The 25,250-nt window shown below is 45.1% G+C and overlaps 1 protein-coding gene across 1 annotated transcript in view; it reads left to right on the plus strand.

The window, feature by feature from the left end:
- The window catches only part of VAT1L (vesicle amine transport 1 like), a 172,470-nt gene that overhangs the window by 72,747 nt on the left and 74,473 nt on the right, over positions 1 to 25,250 (plus strand). The window contains exons 5-7 of the mRNA XM_002761186.6: positions 7,740 to 7,843; positions 9,625 to 9,680; positions 15,320 to 15,514. Coding sequence (XP_002761232.4) covers positions 7,740 to 7,843; positions 9,625 to 9,680; positions 15,320 to 15,514 — 355 coding nt within the window. The remainder of the gene's footprint in view (positions 1 to 7,739; positions 7,844 to 9,624; positions 9,681 to 15,319; positions 15,515 to 25,250) is intronic.

Raw genomic sequence — 25,250 nt, forward strand, 5'->3', positions numbered from 1 at the left:
TCATGCAAATATATGGGGCGGGACTCAGTCTCCATTGGCTGTGGTTCCAGCGCCTGTGATCTTTCTAGCACCCACACACACTCTCAGGCAGTGAGGGCGGCTTGCCCCTCCAACATGGAGGAAGCCAGGTTGCCTGTATTAAGCATGTGGTTTTGCAAGCTGCTTGGCTGGTAGGAAGGGGTTAGATCAGAGCTTCCAACCTTAGCACTGTGGCCATCTGGGGCAGGGTCGTTCTGTCGTCGGGGCGGCTGCCTTGTGCACTGCAGTTGTCGAGCAGCATCCCTGGTCTCTACCCATTAAATGCCAGTAGCACCCCCCTGCCCTTCAAGCCATGAAAATATAAAACATCTCCAGACCCTGGTGAAGAACTGGACTAGATTGATGAGGCTCTTGAAAGTCCTTAAATGGAGTAAACAGTGGATTATGTCAGAAACTGAGACTTCTTTGCAGATTTGAAGCAGTAAAGCACTGTTTTGAAAGGCGGATCTAAAGAAAACTGATCTGGCTGCTGTGTACAGGATGCGTAGGAGAAGAGAGCTCCAAAATCAGGAGAACAAGTAGCGGAAGGGGCAAGGGAGAGGCGGTGCCTATAGAGATTTTGAAGGAGAACCAGACAGTGACCGATGACTAGGGAAAATACTGCAAGATGAGACCAAGACCTCTTCTCGTTTTTGTTATTGTTAGACAATGAGCACTGGAAGCTGTAATGACTTCCTTTAGACAAGATAAAAATAGTGTGAGAGTGAGAACTCCAGGGGCCTGCATAACAGGCCAGGGAAAATGGGACTGGAGCCCCAGTGAGTACAAAGCCACTCCCTTAGGCTGGGTATGGTTGTTCACGCCTATAATCCCAGCACTTTAGGAGGCCAAGGCAGGAGGATCGCTTGAGACCAGGAGTTTGAGACCACCGTGGGCAACATAGTGAGACCCCCATCTCTAAAAAACAATTTGTTGCGTGTAGTGGTTATATACCTGTAGTCCCAGCTACTTGGGAGGCTGAGGCAGGAGGATCTCTTGAGCCTAGGAGTTTGAGGCTGCAGTGAGCTAGGATCATGCCACTGCACTGCACCTGGGCAGCAGAACAAGATCCGGTCTTAATGATTTAAAAAAGCACCCCTTTTGAGCATTTTCCAACTGACAGACTGGAAGTTAGGGACCTGAGTTAAAGCACAGTCTCTAGCCAGATGACCACGAAGCCCACGGAGAAAGGAATCCAGCGCCCGATCGAGGGGGAGCAGCTACTTGTTCAAATGACTTGAATCTTGCAGATTCCACAGATAGGAGACACCAAGGGGTATACACTCAGAAAAGGCAGAGATCAGACCGACCTCCTGCACTTCTAGCACAGGGCCAGGCACATAATGGGAGCTTATTTTAAAACTGGTGGAAATTAGTAAGAGTTTAATCACCTGGAGGGAATAGGGACAAAGGGATTACAAAGAGTAAACACCAAGAATCCTACCACATCAGCACTGTGCTTGGCCCCCTGTGAGAAACCTATCATGTGCTGGGTGCTGTGTTTGGCCCTCTGTTGAAAGCTACCACACATCAGCACTATGCTTGGCCCCTATGAGAAACCTATCATGTGCTGGGTGCTGTGCTTGGCATTCTGTTGAAACCTACCAAATATCAGCACTGTGCTTGGCCCCCTGTGAGAAACCTATCATGTGCTGGGTGCTGTGCTTGGTACTCTGTTGAAACCTACCACACATCAGCACTATGCTTGGTCCCCTGGAAGAAACCTATCATGTGCTGGGTGCTGTGCTTGGCACTCTGTGAGAAGCCTATGGTAGAGTAGGCACTGTGTCCCATCCTCTATAAGAAGCCTATTGTGTGCCAGGCATGGTGCTTGGCACCCTGTGAAAAGCCTACTAAGTGCCAGACACTCAGAAATTGTCTCATGCTGTGATGGTTAAAGCTATGGCACAGATGAATTCTCAGAAAAAGAGATTCAGAAAGAGAAAACTGAGTGGAGAGCCAAAGACCCAGCTGGACAGCAAAGTCACGATAAAGGGGAATTCATTTCTTGGCAAGGCCGAAGGGTTTCTCTCCCAGTACTGGCTCTGCTGGAACCTACCACCACTCAAAAGGAATTCTTCCCTGATCTGTGTGGGCAAGAAAGAAAGAAGCAGCATTCACCATCCAGGGATCAGGGATGAGGACACAGGAAGGACAGACATGAAGGTCTTGGATCAGCAACTCCAAAGTGTCTTGCTGCTGAATTTGGCTCATACAATCCCCAAGCTGGGGCTATTTGTGTTTGCTTTTTAAATCCTCAGAGATTTATGGCAGCAGGAAAAAGCACACAAAGGAACTGCTGCATTTGGCCTTCTGCCCCACCCTCTGTGCTTTCATGTAATAATTATTTTATATATATATGCAGACAGTGGTGAACACCCCCAGAAACCAGAGTCAGGGGGGCACAGAGCGTGGCCCCTGTTTCTCTGATGAGACTTCCAGCTCCAAGCACTTGTGATTTTCATGATTATTTCATTAAAAGAGCTACTGCAGTGCTTTTCAATGTGGATGTCACTGAGACAGGGTGCTTATGGGACCGGGAACATTCTAAATAGACCCAACTGAGTCCAGTTCGGTATGATCCTTTTATGGGGTTTGCCATGATTGAAGAGGGTTCAGATTGAAAAGAGCACTTTTCAATTTTGAAATTCTTACCCAAGGAAACATTTCTTCCCTTGAAAGGTACAATAGCTGCTGGGATGGTTTGACAGAGCAAAGCCTCCTCCTTACCCTCAGGTCCTGAGAATGATATCTGCCTCTGCCCAACTTCTCCCCCTCAGAATCCACCTCCCCTCCCCTCTCGCAACCTCCACCCGACCACTGATCTTCAAAAAGATGCAATGACGGCAGGAAGGAGAGGATCTGTGGTTCTTCTGACCCCTGGATATGCATGTGATTCGACTGTAGAAATGCCAAGAGAGAGGCGACAGAGGGGAGGGGCATGGGAAAGGGGCTGGTGGCCTGAATATGAAGGAGACCCACAAGTATCTACTTCTAGTATTAAGCCCAAGGGAGCAGCCCCCAGCTTTGCCCATCTCTGCTGGGGACCTTCATGGCATAGAAGTGGCATTGGTGGTCAACTCGGGCTTGGCCACTACTTACCCTGTGAAACCCTACTTCACCTTGGATGCCCTTGCCTAGTTTCTAGATGTGATGGAACAAACTAAGATCTTCCTACTCTGTGCAGTAGGCCTTGGGGCGAGTCACCTGACCTCAGTGAGCCTCAATTTCCTCATCTATCAAATGCGGATAATGACAGCCCAGGTCAGAGGATTGGCATGACGCATGAATGTAAGCCTGGTCAGCAGAGCAGGACCCAGTCTCAAGGATTAAACACTTAGAAGTTCTCGGCACTCCATCTGGGACATAGTAAGTGCTCAAGAGTGTCACACACTCTTCTCGGAAGGTCAAGAGCAGCAAGCCTCAGCTCCAGTGGTTTCTGGGCTGGTGTTTCCACCCACCCTGAGGTTGCTTAGATTGATGGTTGAGTTGAAGAGGTTTTATGTACTTTCTTTTCATGCCCTCTTCCCAACCAAAAGACTGGAAGTTGAGCCATTCTGAAAAAATGGAAATCAATCAAAGCTACCATGGACCCAGAGCTTACCATGAGCTGGGCTCTGTGTTCCATTTGCATCAAGTCATTCAAGCTTCATAAAGAAAACGTACGTGTTATCACCATCATCCCCTTCCACAGTTGAGGAAAGGAGGCACAGAGAGGCTAAGTAACTCACCTAAGGTCACACAGCATGTAAGTAGCAGGACTAAATGCTTAACACTAAAATAAAATTTATATTCCTAAGCCCAGCGCTATGTTGCCCTTGCCTCCCCCCTGCCTACCCACCTCCATGTTAGCTGTTGGTTGTGACAGCCACTCTTAGGGTCCTTCCAGAAGGAGTCAGTGGCCAGGCCTCCTCATTGCCATGATTAGTGTCCCAAAACCCTCTCACTGTCCTAGGTCAAGCTGTTATACAATTCTCTGAGAAATGCCTTCCCTTTGTCCCCTGGTCATCTGCCAGTCCTCAACAGAGGGTCATCTTCCAAAACCCCCAAGTTGCTCTATTACAGCGGCGATCACTGTGTGTTTGGTCTATTTAGATGTCTCCACTTGTAGCCCATGAGCTCCTGGATGGTCAGGGCAAACTTCAGCCTTCTCTGTGTATTCCCAACTCAGCATGACAGTGCCTAACGCGAAGTAAACACTTAGCAAACAGTTATCCAGTGGCTGGAAATGAAGAGTAAATCTGTGGGACTCTGACCTTAGGTCTCTCCTATAAACTCTGGGGAGAAACCAGCTTGAAAAGAGAAATCTTTTGGTCTAGATGTTTGATCCAGGTCAAACTTTGATCAAACCTACGACTCTCAATGTACGTGTATTTATTTCAAGATGAAATTTAAGCCTGATTTCTCCAAAGACTGCATTAAATTGGCTGCTTCTCAGAGCTGCTTAATAAAGTGATGCTTCCATACTTAACACTGGCTGAACATGTATTAAGTCTTAAATTCAGAGTGGTGAAAAGGCCACCATCTTTGGAGTTAAACTAAACCTAGAATTGAATTCCAGCTGTGCTAGTTGGTAAGCTTGGGCAAGATGGCTGCATCTGTAAACCTTGATTTCATTTTTTTAAAAGTGGAGTTAAAATGCCTGCCTTGCAGGCTTTTTGTGAGGGTTAATTATGGAATAGCCGTTATATAGGAGAGCTCTGAAATATGAGTTTCCTTTCCAAGGAAGCACACATATAGAGACACGGAGTAGCAGTCTTAAACTGTTTTCTTCACTGTCTTTCATTCATTCAGTTACCCATTCATTAAGGCACTTGAGCACTCCTCTGGTCAATCACTCTTTCTTGAGAAGCCACACTATATCCAGCAGGAAGAGAAGGGCTGTAGATATCATTATAAGCAGCACAAACATGGTCTGTGACTCATGGGGCCTAAATTTTGGTGGGAGAGAAAATCAATCAATCAATAATTGTAACCTCTGATAGGTACTAAAAGGTATCTCCGGTGTAGACACTGAAGCATAAAGGAAACTGCAATGGAGATTTGTTTCAGGTGGAGTGATTAGTTATAGCTCCTCTGGGAAGATCCTTTGTGAGTGAGATCTGAAGAGGATGAGAAGGCGCCAGTTCTAAGGAGAGCAGGGGAAAGGCTGTCCAGACACAGATGACAGCACATGCAAAGGCCCTGAGGTCAGAAAGCTCTAGGGACGATCAAAAGGCCAAATGCCTTGAGCTGTCAGTGGGAGGTGAAGATGGGGACATGCACAGGAGTTTATGGGCCACTGCTGGCTCTGGGCATGCCCTGCATTTCTGCAGAAGCAGAGTCCAGTGGACAGAGCAATAGGTCAAGGTGGGACGAATACAAGGAGATACGACTGGCAGTTTGTGGGAGAGAATGTGGCTCGCCAAGTGGAATGCAGATGGGAGGAGCATAAGAGGATGAAAATCCAAGGCTTGGCAGACCCTTCAGGGGTACAGCAGGAGGTACGCGTGGCCTCATATTGGTGAGGCTGCCTCTGACCACAGGTGGGCATCCTGCAGGCAAGGGGAGAGGTCTTGGGGAAATGCAGTTCACTAGGAGACTTGATGGCTCAGGAGGCCTGGCTGGTAAAAGCAGAGCAGGACCTCACTCCCACAAGAGTGAGCAAACTGGGCAAAAAACAGACCTGGGCAGAAGTGTTGGTAACAGGAGCACAATTACCCAGCCCATAATGCAAAGTGAAGACCTCACCACCAACCTGAAGCCCACCAACCAAGAGTCCGTGTGCTCTAACACCCACCTGGCACTCCAGCCCAACCTCGAAGCAAGTGCCCCTTTGTTTTTTTACTTAAGCCACACTGGCTGCTTCCCAGGCTGCCTCCCACCACAGGGCCTTTGCACATGCTCTTCCCTCTGCCTAGGACACCATTCCTGTTACTCTTTACCTACGCAACTCCTTCCCTCCCTAGGGATGCCTCTCTGATAGCCCTGATTGGGAAAAATTGTCAATTTACACAATTTTAGAGTCCCTTAGTGGCATGAGACCACGTTTCAACTTAACATTTATTTGTGTAATTATTGGTAAATATCTGCTTCTTACACGCTCCAAAAAGAGGAGAAAGCACATCTATTTGGGCTCACCAGTACATCCCCCAGTGCCTACTGCAGCGCCCAGTCCTGGATATCTAATGAACAAATTAGTTAATTTGTTTAAAAAAAAAATGCCAGTTTGGCTCCTGAGTAACTGGCTTAGATCAGTAATTCTCGGAGTGTAGAGCTGGAATTATCAGCAGCATGACCTGGAAACATTAGAAATGCAAATCCCCATCACAGACCTACAGAATCAGAGAAGGGGAGGATTGCAATCCGTTTTAACAAACCCTGCGGGTTATTACAGTACACACTTAGGTTTGAGATCCACTGTCCTCATTCCCTTGTTTTGAACTCTCAGGGGACAGCCCTGTGCAGATAAGAGCTCTATTAGGCAGGAAGCTAAGCTGATCATGTGGGATGCCCCTTGCTAGTGGGCTGCATTTTGGGCGTGACATGAGGGCATTTGAAGGGCACCGTCACATAAAGCCGCAGCTGCATGGGGAAGCCAATTTAGTCTCTGTACTCAGGACATGTACATGCAGTTTCCTAGTTAGTGACATTATGGACACAGGACCCAGCTGTGTTGACACGTGCTGCAATGCCTAAATTTTGCTAGGGTGAACTTGGAGGTAGAAACATTGAGGTATTTGCTAAGACAAGATAATCCTGCAAACTTGCAAACACAAGAAAATGCCGTTCTCATCTGAACAGAGCAGGGATCTGCCAGAATAGGGATCTCCGTGGGCATGGCATGAATATCTTCCCCACAGTCTCCAGAGCCTTCCTGTTCTATAGGCCCCTCCTGCATGAACTTCTAACAATAGGAGCCCAGCAAAAGTTGCTTACATGCATTAATGAGTGAGTGAGTGAATCAATGAATGTATAAATAAATGAATAGGAGAAGAGATCAAGAATGCTTTGTCTAATGCAATACAAATGTGGCTTCTTTCTACTCCACAGCCTCCCATTGCTGGAGGAAGTTCATCTCTATTTAACCCTCTTCCTCTCAGAGTCAGTTTTAGGTTGGACCTGGACATTGGAGGAACAGAAGCTGACAAGTTAGGTTAACGTGCTTTATGTCCTCACCTTAAAGGGAGGTTGGGAGGGAGGAAGGTCAGCCCCTGCTAGAGCTGCAGCCCCATGAAATCAGGGAGCATACTAGTTTGTTTCATTCCATCACCAGCACCTTGAACAGTGCCAGGCAACTAACTCTTGCTCTACAAATAGGAATTGCTGAGATACTGAACGACTGTTCTGTGACAAGCCTGAGCCTCCATTCTTACCACAAAAAAAAAACACAACATACTAGCTTCACTTTACAAAGGAGAAAGCCGAAGCTACAGAATTTGAGTGAAGAAGCTAGATGCAAACTCAGACCCACTGACCTCATGTTCATTCCTCCAGCCCAGGCTGGTTCCCAGTGCCAGCTGCCAACCAGACTCTTAGCTGCCCCCGGCTTTGTGAAATTTTATCACCGGATCCAGGAAGATAAATCTACCTCATGGGCAACTGCCCTATTTACAGCTACTCCTGGAGCTCTCAGGGTTCCTTATGCTGGGAATCAAACAATATGATGCAGAAAACGAAAGGGATTGGTGGTCTGGCCCCTGACAGGTCACAGGATTTTGCTTTGCCTTCTCACCATTTAGAATCTCTGCTGATGGCGTGGACATCGTTTTGGATTGCCTCTGTGGAGACAACACTGGAAAAGGTCTCAGTCTTCTCAAACCCTTGGGAACCTACATTTTATACGGTGAGTGCTGAACAGCAGCAGGGATGTGGTCAGCAACAGATAACTGCATGTGTGTCTGCAACGGCTCTGAAAAGTGAATTATGCTGTCATGTTGGGATAGTAGGATTGGGGAGTTTCACTTTTTAATGTTTCCTATGTTTCTGTTGCTGTGATTTCTTTTCAATTATAAAATAACGTAACATCCTATATCCTATTATTTCAAGTGGGATAAAGTAAGACCAAGCCAATGTAGTCACTGATTTGAGTAGAACTATTAAGGGTTATCACCCATAGGCAGCACAGGTAGAAAATATTAATGACTTCAAAGAACATTCAAAAATACAGAAGGCATGAAGGATCCACAGTAGGATAGGGAAGGGTGGCTCAGATGTGGGGGCTTTAAGGGAGGATCTTCACTATTGGAGAAGAAGTTGAGAAGTACATGCCCTTTGTCCCCTCAACTACTCCTGAGTGTCCCGCTCAAGATGGAGCCTGGGATAGATGGAGCACATATCCATTATCATCTATTTCTACATCCACTTCTGTGCTCTTAGGACTGGAAGAGATGTATGAAAAACAACTGGGGGCCGGGCGCGGTGGCTCATGCCTGTAATCCCGGCACTTTTGGAGGCTGAGGTGGGCGGATCATGAGGTGTGGAGCTCAATACCAGCCTGGCCCACATAGTGAAACTCCATCTCTACTAAAAATACAAAATTTAGCCGGGTGTGGTGGCATGCACCTGTATGTAGTCCAAGCTACTTGGGAGGCCGAGGCAGAAGAACTGCTTGAACCCAGGAGGCAGAGGTTGCCATGAGTCAAGACTGCCACTGCCCTCCAGCCTGGGCAACAGAATGAGACTCTGTCCCAAAAAAAAAAAAAAAGTAATGACAAAACCCACGATTACTTTTGCACCAACCTGAAACTGGCTACTAGTTTACCCAGACTAAATAGTTAGTTTAAAATACACATGATTATTTTATTAAATAACTCCTCTTTGAGAAGAACTTATTCCCAGATCTTTAGAGACAACGCAGGAAAGTCACTGAAAAAGCACCTGTATGATATTTGAATATTCCCCATACTGTTAAGAGCTCTCTCATTCCCCCTCCCTTGCCCCCAAACCCTGTAAAGGGTCTCTTCTCTCCTTATGAGAATCTTTCCTAATTCCACCTCCCATCTGCCCTCTGAATATTGCTTGCCTAACTGGCAAAGCTCAGTTTCTTGTGACACTTGTCTCAGACCTCTTTGGAGCTGACACATGGGTCTCACCATTTCTTTAGGTCCCTGGACCTCTTTTCATTCTCACCTGTGAGCTTCTATGCCCGTTTTTTTCCAATCCATCTGTGTTTTAACTCTGTTCTACCTCTCCCACCAGTTAAGTACCCAGCCCAGGTCAGAGCCCCAAGCCCCTCACTTGCTGGGGAATCCAATTCAGAATCACAAAGTAGGTTCACTAAGGAATTCCCTTCTCAGTCTCAAAGAACAGACCCAAAAAGACATTTCAGCAACTCATCATTTTGTTCAAATGTTGACCTATATCGCGTTTTTGCTACATCCCCAATTTTTCAAAGTAATGAAACAGTCACCATGAGAAATGTCAATTTCTCTTGGATCAGAGACATCCAGCTAAAATAGTCAACCTGATGACTCATTCTTATCCCCCTCACTTTGCCAAGGCTTAATTAAATTTGCTTTCAAGATTTTGCCAGTTCTGGACCAAACAATTGCCATTTTTTTTCATGCATAACAAGATGTCAGTTTTCATTAACAGTTGCTTGATGTGGGAATCTTGCATTTGCAGGCTCATCTAACATGGTAACTGGAGAGACCAAGAGCTTTTTCAGCTTTGCAAAATCAGTAAGTATCCAAACACATCTGATGGATTGCAGTGGCATGTTGATTCTCAAGTTGTGAGCTCTTCCATCATAAGGCATTCATCTAATCTTGTCTTTCATTTTCATCATTACTCGGACAAGTTCATGAACCACCACCTTGGGTGATCATGCTTTGAATATGGTAGTTATTTTTTATTTTTTATTTTTTTGAGACGGAGTTTCGCTCTTGTTACCCAGGCTGGAGTGCAATGGCGCGATCTCGGCTCACTGCAACCTCGGCCTCCTGGGTTCAGGCAATTCTCCTGCCTCAGCCTCCTGGGATTACAGGCATGCGCCACGGTGCCCAGCTAATTTTTTGTATTTTTAGTAGAGACGGGGTTTCACCATGTTGACCAGGATGGTCTCGATCTGTTGACCTCGTGATCCACCCGCCTTGGCCTCCCAAAGTGCTGGGATACAGGCTTGAGCCACCGTGCCCAGCCATGGTGGTTAGTTTTTTAGCCAAAGCGAGGCAACATCCCTAGGCGTTCATCTCACTATAAACTGACTCCAATCTATATTCCTATCTGGAGCTGTACTTGCTAGAATTATACTAATGTGGGCTTAAACTTTTTTGAGACAAGGTCTAGCTCTGTCACCCAGGTTGCAATGCAGTGGCATGATCTTGGCTCACTGCAACCTCCTCCTCCTGTGCTCAAGCAACCCTCCTGCTTCAGCCTCCCAAGTAGCTGGGATTACAGGTGCATGCCACTACACCCAACTTATGTATGTATGCATGTAGAGACAAGGTTTCACCACGTCACCCAAGCTGGTCTCAAATTCCTGGGCTCAAGGAATCTGCTTGCCTTGTCCTGCCAAAGTGCTGGAATTATAGGCGCAAACCATTGCACCTGACCAAACTTAATTTTTAAAATATAATTTCAACACCCCTTCTTCCCCAGCCCAAATTCCTATTCTTCCTTGAAATGAACTACCAGCACCCCAACACCAGCCCACATTCTTTATCATTCTTTTTTTTTTTTTTTTGCACGTTCCAGGGCCTTTATTTTTTTTAATAATTTCAACTTTTTAGATTCAGGAGGTACATATGCAGGTTTTTTTGCCTGAGTATATTGTATGACACTGAGGTCTAAGATACAAATGATCCTGTCATTCAGATAGTGAGCACAGTACCCAATAGTCGGTATTTCAACCCTTGTCCCCCTCCTAGCCCCCTTTAGTGGTCCCCAGTGTTAACTGTTGCCATCTTTATGTCCATAAATACCCCGTGTTTAGCTCTCACTTAGAAGTGAGAACATGCAGTATTTGCTTTTATGTTTCTGCATTAATTTGCTTAGGAAGATGGGCTCCGGCTGAATCCAGGCTGCTGCAAAGTAGATTCCATTCTTTTTTATGGCTGCATAGTATTATTCCATGGTGTATATGTCTCAAATTTTATTTATTCAGTCCACCATTGATGGGCACCTAGGTTGATTCCATGTGTTTGCTACTGTAAATAGAATGGCATTAAACATACAAGTGCATGTGTCTTTCTGATAGAACGATTTACTTTCTTTTGGCTATATACCCAGTAATGGGATTGCTGGGTTAACGGTAGGAACTTTTACTTTTGCCCTACCCCAACAGCTGCTTTTCACAAATGTTTGTTTTTGCCCCCTCTACTTTTGGGCTTCTAATTGCCAGTGTAGCATCGATTGATCCGCCCACTCGAAAAACATTTTTTGAGCACCTGGTATATGTGGTATTGTGCCAAGCACTGGGCTATCACAGTAAATAAGATAGTACACTTTGGGCCTTTTTTGGTTCTTACATACTAATGAGGGAAACAAATCCAAAATAAGATCATATGTTAATATCATGATTATAAATGTCTATTAAACCTTTGAAGGGGATAAAAACAGAGTGCTAAAATAGAAAATACCAGGATGGGTGCAGACAATTAAAACAAGGTGGCCAGGGAAAACTATGGCAAGGAGTTTGGATTTCGTTCTAAGTATGGCACTATGGAGTATTCATATGCCCTCCAAGTGCCAACATCAGCTGCTAGAAACTTCAACCCCAAACATTCTGGAATAGATAATACTTCCTGCACTTGTCAGGTTTGAATCAAAGGTCCTCTCTTTGCATTTGGGCTTTAAAATATGGGTCAAAGATCATCCTGACTACAGAAGGAGCAAGAATGGAGTCTAATGAAGGATGCTGTCTGGAGTGTATCCCCTGAAGACAGGCTTTGTGCCATACACAGCTGCTATGTTGCTGTGGCTGTAATTAACATGATGCTGACAGACTGCTGTGGGTAACCACACTGGTCCCAAATTGCATACAACTGTAAGAAGTGTTTTCCCTTTCTCCCCTAAATGCACAATTCCAATACACAGTGTTAATGAAATAATTGCAGCGTGCCCATGCTCAATGAAGGCATTCGTAAAAGCACAGCCAGGACGGAGATGGAGATTCCTCTGCCCAAAGCAGGAATTCCCATTACCAGAATGCTTTGTAGCTGGAGGTCCAGAATGAGAATTTTTTTTTCTTTTTTTTGGTGAGACGGAGTCTTGCTCTGTCGCCCAGGCTGGAGTGCAGTGGCACAATCTCAGCTTACGGCAACTCCGCCTCCCGGGTTCAAGTGATTCTTCAGCCTCAGCCTCCTGAGTAGCTGGGATTACAGGTGCATGCCACCACGCCCAGTTAATTTTTGTATTTAGTAGAGATGGGGTTTCACCATATTGGTCAGGCTGGTCTTGAACTCCTGACCTTGTGATCCACCTGCCACAGCCTCCCAAAGTGCTGGGATTACAGGCGCGAGCCACTGTGCCTGGCTGAGAATGTTTTCTTTTGGAGACCTGCTCAAACACTAAGGGTCATTTGGAAGAGAAATGAAAAGAGGACATACCGAGAGGTGGAATTTTTCTCTGAAAAGTTCTAGAAAAATTTTTTTCAATGTATTCAGGAGAGGCTTCGAAATGAAAGGCTGATTGGAATGATATAGAAATCTCCTGCTGAGCTATCTTAATGATGTTGCATCTTCAAACTGCTGCCGAGCTTGTGCCTCACTGTTTGTCAAACATGCCATTTTCTTTCACACCATCACGATGTTGATACTAATAGAGGAAGTTAACATTTACAGAGCAATCTGACTCCAAATTTGCAGCTCTTATTCACTAAACCGAAAACATCCTGTTCAAATTAAGATGCTAATAATGTATATGTTTATAGAGCACCTCGTACATCACAGACACTGTGCTAAGTACTTCATATGCATTAACACACTTACTCCTCACAACCACCCCATGAGGAACAGTAAGGAAACTGAGCGCGGAGAGGTTAAGTGATTTGCCTAAAATCACACAGCTAGTAAGTGACAAAGCTGGGATTCAAAACTAGGCATTGAGCTCTATAATCCTCTCAACCACAACTGCGCAGCGATTGTACGTTTGCAGCAGGCATTCATTCCACAAACATTCACTAAGGCATTGCAGATACACTGTGAATCAAGTTATTGTTTTTCTGTATTTGCGGTACTTCCCAAGTTGGTTTTGTTTTTGTTTTTTGGGAGGGAATATCACTCTGTCACCCCTGTTGAAAGGCAGTGGCAAGATCTTGGCTCCCTACGGTCTCTGTCTCCCAGGTTCAAGTGATTCCCCTGCCTCCACCTTCCGCATAGCTGGGACTACAGGCATGCACCACCATATCCGGCTAATTTTTTGTGTTTAGTTAGTAGAGACGGGTTTTCACCATGTTGGCTGGGATGGTCTCGATCTCCTGACCTCGTGATCTACCCGCCTCGGCCTCCCAAAGTGCTGGGATTACAGGTGTGAGCCACCGCGCTCGGCCCCAAGTTGGTTTGTTTTAAACAAGGGGTTTAAATTCATTGTCCCATAGAATAGTATTTTGGATGTAAGGAATATTTTAAATTCTTTGGTGGTTTTCAAACCACCGGCCTTACCACACCAATGTGTGCCACGAACCCTTGCCAGGTAAGACCATCGAAATTTGAAGCCAAGAAGCCCACGGTCAAATGCATGGCTCTCTTGGCCCCCAGGTCCTCTGTGAATGTGCTTTTCTATAGAATTTTGCATAAGAACCGCATCACTGATTTCAACCTGTCTTTTCCACATTTATTCTCCTAATGACATGAGTTTCCCAATTTAAAAAAATCAAAAATTTTCACTTTAGTGAGTCTCCTTAATTCTTTTTGGGAAGAGACAGGATATAAACAAGCACATTGATGGCATAAATACTATCAGTGTTTCTAAGCACCCATCACATTCTTCTTTGTATCCTATATTGAGATGATATTAAACATCTTACCTCCTAGAATCCCCCAGAAACTGGGCGTTTGGGTTTCTAACCTACAGCCAGCATCAAAGGAAAAGCAATGAAATCACAACAAAGCAGATGGATACCCATTTCTCTAAGTTTCTAGTGGATTATTAACTTATTTTGATATCTGAAGGGGGAAGATGAGAGACTGGAAAAGAGACGGCCGCATTTCACAGTTTGTAGGTATTCCACCCAGAACTTTAGTCTAGGGTGCCTCGGCTTTAGTGCTGTGGATATTTGGGGCTGGGTAATTCTTTGTTGTGGATTATTCTTTGCTGTGAGTATTCTTTGTTCTGAGCATTGTGGGATGTTTAGCAGCCTCCCTGGCTTCCACCCTCTAGATGCCAGTAGCACCTCCTCCCTCTTCATTCATCACAAACAAACAAAAATCCCCCAACACTATCAAATGTACCCCCAGTTTAGAACCACTGATTCAGTCCCAACACTTTGGCTTCATTGCTTCTTCACGCTGTCCCTTCTTCCTAAATCCCCCCAAATCACCCCTCCTCCCTCTTCTTTATCCGAGGGATCCCTACCCACCTCCCCAGATTCACACTTAAAATCACTCACCCAGGAAAGCTGCTCCTGCAGTCAGAGTGGCCACCTCCATCGTGTCCCCTACCACACTATGTAAACCTCTCTGCCATCCTTTCTTCACCAACTCCATTGTCACCACCACGTTTCACTGAGCCAAGTGCTTTACACATAACAACAGAGTACATTGTAGAGCCACGATTCAACTCCGGAGCTGATGATCCTGACCATGTACTTAATGTTTCAACTATGTGTGGCCTTGCAGTTAGTTTTGCTCTCTCTCTCCCACTTAGATCTGAGTGTCTCATACGCATCACCTTGCATTGCTTCCCATGCACTTGCAACAGTGCCTAGCAAAATAGATGCTTTAAAAAAAAATACACCCCCAGCCGAGGCGGGTGAATCACGAGGTCAGGAGTTCAAGACCAGCCTGGCCAAGATGGTGAAACTGTCTCTATTAAAAATACAAAAATTAGCGAGGCGTGGTGGTGGGCACCTGGAATCCCAGCTACTTGGGAGGCTCAGGAAGAGAATCGCTTGATCCTGGGAGACAGAGATTGCAGTGAGCCAAGCTATCCCCACGGCACTTCAGCCTGGGCAACAGAGCGAGACTCTGTCTCAAAAACAAAAAACAAACAAACAAAAAAACACCACCAAAAGCAACTCCTTGGCCAGCTGGAGTCTGCTTAGCTGCAGCCCCATGCTCCCCATGTAGTAGCTGATAACTTTAGCTGCAAAGTTAAGCTGCAAAGGCAGCCTTAACCCTGGTATTGAGTTCCTGTAACCTGACACCACCTCTCTTTGCAGTGGTGGCAGGTGGAGAAAGTGAACCCCATCAAGCTGTATGAGGAGAACAAAGTCATCGCTGGGTTTTCCCTTTTAAATCTGCTCTTCAAACAAGGCCGGGCGGGCCTCATTCGAGGAGTCGTGGAAAAACTCATAGGGCTCTACAACCAGAAGAAGATAAAGCCCGTGGTGGACTCCTTGTGGGCTCTGGAGGAGGTAAGTATGGTGCTTTTCCTCTGCAAACAAACGCCTCTTTCTAACTCAGGAAGGTTTGGGCAGCCAAATACAGTCTTCTACTAAATGGTTTTTTTCCCAGATGGATTTCTTTTAAATGAGGGTCCTGAAAGTCACTGCACCATAGAGCACACTGTGGATGTAAGAAATACTTTCAGTTCTTTGGTGATTTGCAAACCACGTGCCGTATCACACCAATTTGTGCTGTGAACCCTTTTCAGATCAGGCCACCAAATTTTGATGGATGTCTACAATTCGGTGTGGTCACATGACCATGTGTACATTGTTGCGGCATCATATATATTGTCACCTTGTGAGTAAATAAGAGATCACTGTCAGAGCAGACAGTGGCCCTGTGCTAAAATGATTTGTGTGCTCAGCTGGATGCTCTGAGCCCCAGGGAGATATTAGCTGTCACGATGGACTTTAGAATTACTGCTGAATTGTTGGGTCTTAGGTTGGATTGAGTCTTGTTAGTTGATCTTCCAAAAGTTAAAGGATTTGAAAGCACTCCTTGATCACAAGAACATCAAGAAGCCCTACTGTAGCCTTGAAGGATACTGAAGCATGAACTGGTTGTATTGGTTCATATGTCCCTTGGTAGGAGGACTCAGGGTCTAGAAAATTCAAGTAAGGGCAAGGTTTGGGCCTTTAGGAAGTCAGTTAATGGCAGGTGCTTATAGAAGAAATGAAGAGATGGATTTTAAGAGGCCTTTCACTAAGCAACCTAAGTCAAGATTTTGTAACCTTGGCTTCAAGGAGACATGAAGCCCCTGAGAACTATTTTTAAATATGCTGGATTTTTTGTTTGTTTGTTTTGCATTTTGTGTGAGGGAAGTGCCTTATAGTACAACTACCTTATTGTACTTTTGCAAGTCAGAAATAACTTTTAAAAATATAACAAGGGCCAGACACGGTGGCTCATGACTGTAATCCGAGCACTTTGGGAGGCTGAGGCTGGTGGATCACCTCAGGTTGGGAGTCACAAAACCTTTAAAAAATATAACAAGGGCTGGGCACAGTGGCTCACACCTGTAATCCCAGCACTTTGGGAGGCCGAGGTGGGCAGATCACCTGAGGTTGGGAGTTGAAGACCAGCCTGACCAACATGGAGAAACCCTGTCTGTATTAAAAATACAAAATTAGCTGGGCATGGTGGTGCATGCCTGTAATCCCAGCTTACTCGGGAGGTTGAGACAGAATTGCTTGAACCCAGGAGATAGAGGTTGTGGTGAGCTGAGATGGTGCCACTGCACTCCAGCCTGGACAACAAGTGTGAAACTCTCTCTCTATATAATAAGTACTGAAGTTTTAGTGGATGTGCTTCTGGCAAAATGGCTGTTCTCCTGAAAGTGGCTGTTTGCCTGAAAGATTACATTGGCCCAAACGCAATGACTTCTCTAAGCACAAAAATACCACTAGAAAGGCTCACTGGGGGGTCACTGTATATTTAAATACAACTGGTCCTAGATCAATGGACCAGGAATGTGCCTATATCTCTCTAATACTGCAGTGTCATATATGGGCTTAAAACCTCTAGCCACCAGAAACCTTGTTTCTTGTGAGAAAATAAATACATCCTCATTACAGAAATTCCTACATTAACCAAAAACAAGGAGAAAATAAACTGCAAGGCCACATTCCAGAGAAGGATAACATTGTTAACGTTTTGGTTTACTTCCTTCGAGTCTTTTTTCTATTGCAGATGCTGGCCGTGATTCAATTTAGTGCTAAATCAAATCAGATAGTCGTGCATGCCTTCTGCTGTGTCACTGCCAATATAGCCAGCTTATTGCTGTACTTTTCTTTAAACGTTTTCAATGAGTCAGACACCCCTGTGGTATTCCCTCACTATCAAATCTCACTGGAACAGGAAAAGGGCTGGGCTACCTCATTACTCATCTCTCAATGGTCAGGAAGGAGGGAAAACAGAATCATCAAGAAAAAAGCTAAGAGATAAACTTGTCCATGGGGCAGAAAAGGTGACTCGTACTTGAACTCAGTGCCCAAAAGGACCCAACAAATCTGGTAGCATTTGAGTGAGACTTGAAATACAAGAGGGGTCCACTTGGCCCAGTGGGTTCCTGTTCTAGTATTTGAAGTCACCCCTTGGTTGCAATGGTAATTGAATCACCAAATACTTGTAAATAACTACTGTGTGCCCAGTACTGGGCAAATGCTGGAGATACAGTGGTGAACAAATGGCCAAGATCCCAAGACTTCGTGGAGTTTACATTCAGGGGAGTAGGAGAAGACAGAAATACTGAAATAATAACAAGCAAGGTACTTGCCTGTTGTAATAAATTACTGGAAGGAGATAAATTAGGATGTAAGTTGGTGAGTGGAGGGGGGAGATTTAGGTTCCACAGCAATGTTGCTTAACCTCTTTTTCATTGTTGCTCCTCTGAAGAGATTTTTTAGATATTATTTTGCCTTATCAATAAACCTATGAAGTTTTACTACCATATATGCATGTGTATATGTACATGTATGTGTATGTTTTGATGTCCTGTATGTACATCCGTATTTTCTATATTAGAAGAGCAATTTTTTTTATCTTCCAAGAGCCAGTGTTCACCCCTCAGGGATGATATCAGGCTTATTGAGAATGCATGCTGTAGAGAAACTTTAAAGAAGGAAGGTTTCTCTGAGTAGGTGTCATTTGAGCTGGAACATGAAGGAGGCAAGAAACTAAAGGGAGAGAATTCGACGCAGGGAGAGACCCCCAAAAACAAAGGGGCAAGGAACAAAAGATCCTGGCGAATGCCAAAGGTGGATTATTGTGAGTCAAGGAGGAAATGGTACAAGGAGAGTCTGAGTGGGTCAGCAAGGGCTGGATGGAAATTCGGGTTTTACTCTAAGCGGCATGGGGGCTGCTATAGGGTCAGAGTCAGGAGGTGCCACATCCTGGTCCCAAAGGTGTTATCCATCAGGACAGAAGCTGAAATTGCCAGCTAGGCTCCTGGGCAACTAGCCAACTACAGAAGTCTGATATTCAAGGAAGATCTCAATCCAGCTAAGGAATAGGAAAGGCACGCTAACTATAGAGCAGGAAGCCTCACAATGGGGAAGCTCAGCTAGCATTAAGGAGGGTCTGACCAGGCACAGATGGTGCATGTGAGGCAGCAAGACTCATCTCCAACCCACAGTGCTGGGGGAAATGGAGCTTCCTGCATGCTGGGGTTGTCAGCACTGGCGCAAAAACTGAGTTCACTAAGGATGCAGAGCAAAGGTACTCAGGACCAGCACTAATGAGAGATGAGAAATCTCAGACTGGCAGCTTGCTTGACTGAGTCATGGATCATATGCAAGCAAGTCTGGGACTTTACCTTGAACATACTTCCTTCCCTATCTATGCTTAGTGCTGTCATCTAAGCTGGGTGGACTCAAGAAATACCTAAACCAGATCATGCCCACCTTGCTCAAAATCTTCCCACAGCTTCCTGCTCTACCTGAAATGCAGTCTGAATTCCTCGTTGTGGTCTCTCAGGACCTGTCTGACTCCTGCCCGTCCATTACCCTCACCTCCTCCTCCAACCTCACCTCCTCCACACAAGCTTCAGTAGCATGTACGTTTCTGGTCCTTGAGCCCACTCAGGCCTTCCCTGTCTTTGAACGTGTTGCTGCTTCTGTTTTGAACACTCCTCTTCCCAGTTTTGGAACACTCTTCTTCCCAGAGGTTTTACTACTTGCAAACCTCTGAAGGACTATAATGATTTTTCCCCTCCTCTTTGTAAATGATTCTACAAAATTGCTTCTGAAGCCAGCTGGGGATTCAAAGAAAATTTTCTTGGGCTCTCTGACCCTCAAACTAGAAGATTTAATAATATCAGAGATGATTAAAGTTCCTTGTTAGCCATCTGTCTTTGACTTCAGGTCTCAGCCTCAATATGGCCTGTACACAGAAGTCTTCCCAATCCCACTCTTGAAAGTAGCATCCTGCAAGCCACTGCAGCCCAGGCCGTTCTCTCTCTCTTTGCCCCATTTGATACTCTTCATTGGACTTACTGCCAGTTGAAATGATCTTGTTCTTTCCTTTGTTAACTTGTTTAGACTCTCGCCTCCCTTCCACTAGAATTGAAACCCTACATGGAGGAAGACCTGGATTATATTCTTCCAGATTCCAGTGCCTGGCATGGAGTAGATGCTCAATACATACTTATTAGGTGAATGAAACAATCAATTAATCCATCAACACAGAGAAAGATGACTAGTTACATCTTTTCTGTGTTTCACAATTTTTGAATGAGTGAATGAACGAATGAATGAACAAGCTATAATTTTAAAAGATTATGTTAAGACAAGGTTTCTCAAAGTAAGTAAGTAAATAAAAGGGTTTCTCAGCCTGGGCATGACTGAGATTTTGAGCTGAAATTTTTTTGTCGGGTAGGGAGGGACTTCCCTGTGCACTGTAGAATGGTGAGCATCCTCCCTGGCCTCTACTCCCATACGGCCAGGGGTGGCAATAGAAAATGTCCCCAGACATTGTCACATGTCTTCTGGGTAGGACAAGAATGGGGGCAAAACCACTTCTACTTGAGAACCACTGCTTTTAAAGAAGCCATGGGCTGGGCACGGTGGCTCACGCCTGTAATCCCAACATTTTGGGAGGCTAAGGTGGGCGGATCACAAGGTCAGGCGTTTGAGACCATCCTGACGGGTGAAACCCCATCTCCACTAATAATACAAAAATTAGCTGGTTGTGGTGGCTTGTGCCTGTAGTCCCAGCTACTCGGGATGCTGAGGCAGGAGAATCAGTTGAACTCGGGAGGCAGAGGTTGTAGTGAACCAAGATCACGCCACTGTACTCCAGCCTGGGTGACACAATGAGACTCCATTAAACAAACAAAAAAAATAGCTGGGTGTGCTGATGCATGCCTATAGTCCCAGCTCCTTGGCAGGCTGAGGCAGGATAATCTCTTTAACCCAGGAGGCAGAGGTTGCAGTGAGCCAAGATCATGCCACTGCACTCCAGGCTGGGTAACAGAGCGAGACTCCATATCAAAAAAAAAAAGAAGAAGAAGCTATGATGGCAAAGACAGTCACATTCAGTAGCAAGACAAAGCAATTCAAGGTTCCTGTTGCAGAACAGCCTTCCACAGAAAGGAGACAGATAGCTGTAACCTGTTTGCCAACAACAGCACCCACAGCCACTCAAGAACACCCACCAACGTTCTGCCGGCTTTCTGCAATATTTACAGACATCTGTTTAGAGCCGCAGTTGGACCAAATGTGGCTATTTATCAAGCCCACGCAGCTCTTCTGGGCTTAAGGAGAGTATAGCATGTTTATTACTTGCAAACCTCTGAAGGGTTATAATGATTTTTCCCCTCCCCTTTGGTAAATGATTCTACAAAATTGCTTCTCAAGCCAGCTCTCTAACTTCATCTACGGAATATAAAGCCCATAGGGATTCAAAGAAAATCTTCCTGGGCTCTCTGAGCCTCACACTAGAAGATTTAATAATATCAGAGACGATTAAAGTTCCTTCTGAGCCATCTGTCTTTGACTTTATCGTAAATTTAATTCACAAAGCAAAGTGGGTCTACTGCAGCATCGGGTTTGCTTCCAAATACTAAATGTGCAGCTGTACATTAGGTTGGAAGAAAGTTAGTCTCAGCAAACAGTTTAAGAGATGGAAAAGAAATTAAAAATACTTGCATTTTTCCACCACGCAGCAATAACACTGTTGAGTGCCTACTGTGTGCTGTGTGCTCATCCTGTTTTAGGATGTCAAGTCTGCAGACGTCATAGACAACATGTTAATACTTGCATTTGTCAACGAATCAGCAGTAACATTGCTAAGCACCTGCTATGTGTATGCTACATAATAATCCTGAATGTAAAATCTACAAATCATAGACAATGTGTTTCCTGCCCTTGAGTTTATAATTTAATTTCTGAGACAAAAATAAAATCTATGAAGCAATTAGACAATAACTTAGTTAAATTATCACAGAGTATTAATTTCAACGGCAACTGGGTTTGAAAACAAGAGAGAACAATGTTAAGAGTGAATGTTGGCCAGGCGTGATGGTTCATGCCTGTAATCCCAGCCCTTTGGGAGGCTGAGGCAGGCAGATTGCTTGAGATCAGGAGTTTAAGACCAGCCTGGCCAACAGGGTGAAACCCCATTTCTACTAAAAATACAAAAAATTAGCCAGGCATGGTGGCAGTGCCTACAGGCCCAGCTTTTCCAGATGCTGAGGCAGGAGAATCACTTGAACCCGAGAGGTGGAGGTTGCTGTGTGCCAAGATTGTGCCACTCCAGCCTGGGCAATAGAGCAAGACTCTGTTTCAAGAAAAAAAAAAAAAAAGAGCCCAAATGTTGAGAGCTGGTTTTATGGATGAGCTGGGGCTTGCTTGGGATGGGAAGGATAGGAAATATTTGAATGATACTGGAGTTACCAAAAATAGATATTACAAACAGGAGGGACAATATGAACATCACAGAAGTGAGCATGCATATGGTGTAGGTGGGGCAGAGAGAAAAGTCTGAGCTAAACAAAGCAGAGGTTTGCCGGCTGCGGAGGAGAGAAAGTAAGGTTGATCTGGTCAATGAAGTCAAATCATGGACCCCTTTGCTGCCAGGCAGAGGATTTGAGCTGACATCTGGGTTGGGGGATTGCTGTTAGACACTATGGGGTCTAAGAAGCATCACAGCACTTCATCTTCTCCTTTCCCTGAGGTCCACCCTGGCCCCAAGTATGATCACTGTTAAGATTCGAACTAAGATATAGTTGTGGCCTCTGATTAAAATTGCCTTCCCACATCTGCCACTTCATAGTACACAGAGGGCTACATAGAGAGCTCAACAGGTTTTAAAACCTTTATTAAAGACATGATCTGGGCCAGGCACAGTGACTAACACCTATAATCCCAGCACTTTGGGAGGCCAAGGTGGGCAGATTGTTTGAGCCTAGGAGTTCGAGATCAGCCTGGGCAGCATGGTGAGACCCCAGCCCTACTACAAATACAAAGTATTAGCCAGGTATGGCAGCACACCTGTGGTCCCAGCTACTCAGGAGGCTGAGACAGGAGGATCACTTGAGTCCAGCGGGTGGAGTTTGCAGTGAGCTGAGATCACACCACTGCACCACTAGCTCGGGTGACAGAGCAAGACACTGTCTCAAAAAAAAAAAAAAAAAAAAAAAAGACATTTTCTTATTATGTTACATTATTTATATAAAAGTCAATGGCTACACTCTCCAGTACGATACCACTGGTCACGTATAGCTATTTAAATTTAAGCTAATTTAAATTAGGTCAAATTAAAAATTTAGTTCCTCAGTTCACCAAAGCACATTTCAAGTACCCAGTACAGCACAGCCATAGAAGAACCATTCCACCATTGCACGAAGTTCTGTCGAAGCTGGTCTATGAGATGATATCATCCTTTTGTTGGAAGGTAGGAGAAACCGTGCGTCTCCTTCACGTTGGCTGCAGGGAAGTTCATTGCCCAAATGTAGTCACTTATTGGATGGAAATGTCATCAGTCTCTTTGAGTCTCCTGCATTTTTAACTCCATGTTAATCACATAGTTTAATTAGGTCTGTGTTTTTCATTCTAAGCCATCACTAAACCTGGACAGAGTTAGATTGGTCTGAAAGAATAAACGAAGGAAGAAAATGTGATACTGAGCTTGATAGGGATCTTTATCTGTCCCTGGACAATAGGGTAACTTGATTTAAAAAAAAATTAAGGTCGGACACCAAGGACAGAGAGGGTGGAATGACCCGAGCCAAGGCTGTGTGGGGATGTGACTGTCAGTTCTGAAGAAACTTCCACTCCAGCACCAGATTGGGAAGGGGACAGAGAGGATGAATGAGGCCAAGCATGCAAAACAGATACCCCATCCCAAACTAGAGGCAAAGACTAAGGAGAAACTGTGGGAAGTCCCCGTCACTATGGCAGATTGCAACTAGCTGGCATGGACCCTCTTGAAAGACTTAGAAGCTCCTTCTGAGGCACTGAGCACAGGGTGGGGTGAGTATTTAAAAGCATCTCCCGACTTTGCAGATACCGCCCCGCACCATGGTCAACCCCTCTGTGTTGGGGTTGACAGTGCTGTTGATGGTGAGCCCTTGGGCTGCGTCTCTTTTGAGCTGTTTGCAGACAAGTTTCCAAAGCCAGCAAAAAACTTCCATTCTCTAAGCGCTGGAGAGAAAGGATTTGGTTATAAGGGTTCCTGCTTTTACAGAATTATTCCAGGGTGTATGTGTCAGGGTGGTGACTTTACACGTCATTATGGCACTGGTGGCAACTCCACCTATGGGAAGAAATTTGATGATGAGAATTTCATCCTGAAGCATACAGGTCCTGGCATCTTGTCCATGGCAAATGTTGGACCCAACACAAACGGTTCCCAGTTTTTCATCTGCACTGCCCAGACTGAGTGGTTGGATGGCCAGCATGTGGTCTCTGGCAAGGTGAAAGAAGGCCTGAGGATTGTGGAGGCCATGGAGCGCTTTGGGTCCAGGAATGGTAAGACCAGCAAGATCACCATTGCTGACTGTGGACAGGTCCAGTAAGTTTGACTTGTGTTCTGTCTTCACCACCAGACCATTCCTTCCGTAGCTCAGGAGAGCACCCTCCACCCCATTTGCTCTCCGTGTCCTATCATCCTTGTGCTCTCACTGCAGTTCCCTTTGGGTTCCATGTTTTTCTTACTCCTTTCCATGCCTAGCTGGATTGCAGAGTGAAGTTTATGATTATGAAACAAAAACTAGTTAACAACAACAAAAAAGCATCTTGCAGAAGCAGGCTGTGTGTGTTGTGTCATGAGCACAGTGGTTTGGAGGGTGAACTGGTAGCAGCTGCTCTGGCTGGGAGGCTGTGGCAGTTTTGGAGGCATGAATATAGGTTAGCCACCAAGCAAAGTGGGGGTGTGGGATGGGAGAGAAGAAATCATCTCAGCCACTGAGAGAAAGGAAATCACAAAGGAATTCCCATTGTCCTTTGACAAAGGGGAAGCAAGAGTCAGAAATAACCAAGGGTCTTCGACCTGGGAGGTCAGGAACAGGGAAGCCAGGAGTGCCGTTTTAGTTAGCAGGGATACATATTGGTGTAAAAAAACTGATGAGCTTAGATGTAAGTTTGCTTTAAAGTCATAGTAGGACATGCAGGTAGAGGTGTCCACAGACAAGTCAAACCCTCAACCACATTGAGGTGAGAGAAGACTGGATAATTACTACCGATACTGCTACTGCTCCTGTTGCTACAGTACTAACACTTCTGGAGGATTCACTAAGTACTAGGCATTGTTCTAAGTGCTTTACGGGTTAACTGGTCTAAACTCCCAACAACACAATAGTATCCAGGTATTATTATTCTTTTTTTCTTTTAATTTTTCTTTTATTGATCTTCAATTATATAAGCAGCCCAGTAAAAAACCCAAAATTAAAATAAATTGATAGCACAAATAAGAAAATGGTAAATGATTAATATTTTAAATTACATTAATGTTTAATTTTTTTTTTTTTTTTTTTTTTTTGAGATGGAGTCTTGTTCTGTCTCCCAGGCTACAGTGCAATTGAATCTCATTGCAACCTCTGCCTCCTGGGTTCAAGCGAGTCTCCTGCCTCAGCCTCCTCAGTAGCTGGGGCCTACAGGCCTGTGCCACCATACCCAGCTGATTTTTGTATGTTTAGCAGAGACTGGGTTTCACTATGTTGGCTAGGTTGGTCTCAAACTACTGACCTCAGGTGGTCCACCTGCC

Source organism: Callithrix jacchus, chromosome 20, assembly GCF_049354715.1.
Source record: "Callithrix jacchus isolate 240 chromosome 20, calJac240_pri, whole genome shotgun sequence".
Lineage (NCBI taxonomy): Eukaryota > Metazoa > Chordata > Mammalia > Primates > Cebidae > Callithrix > Callithrix jacchus.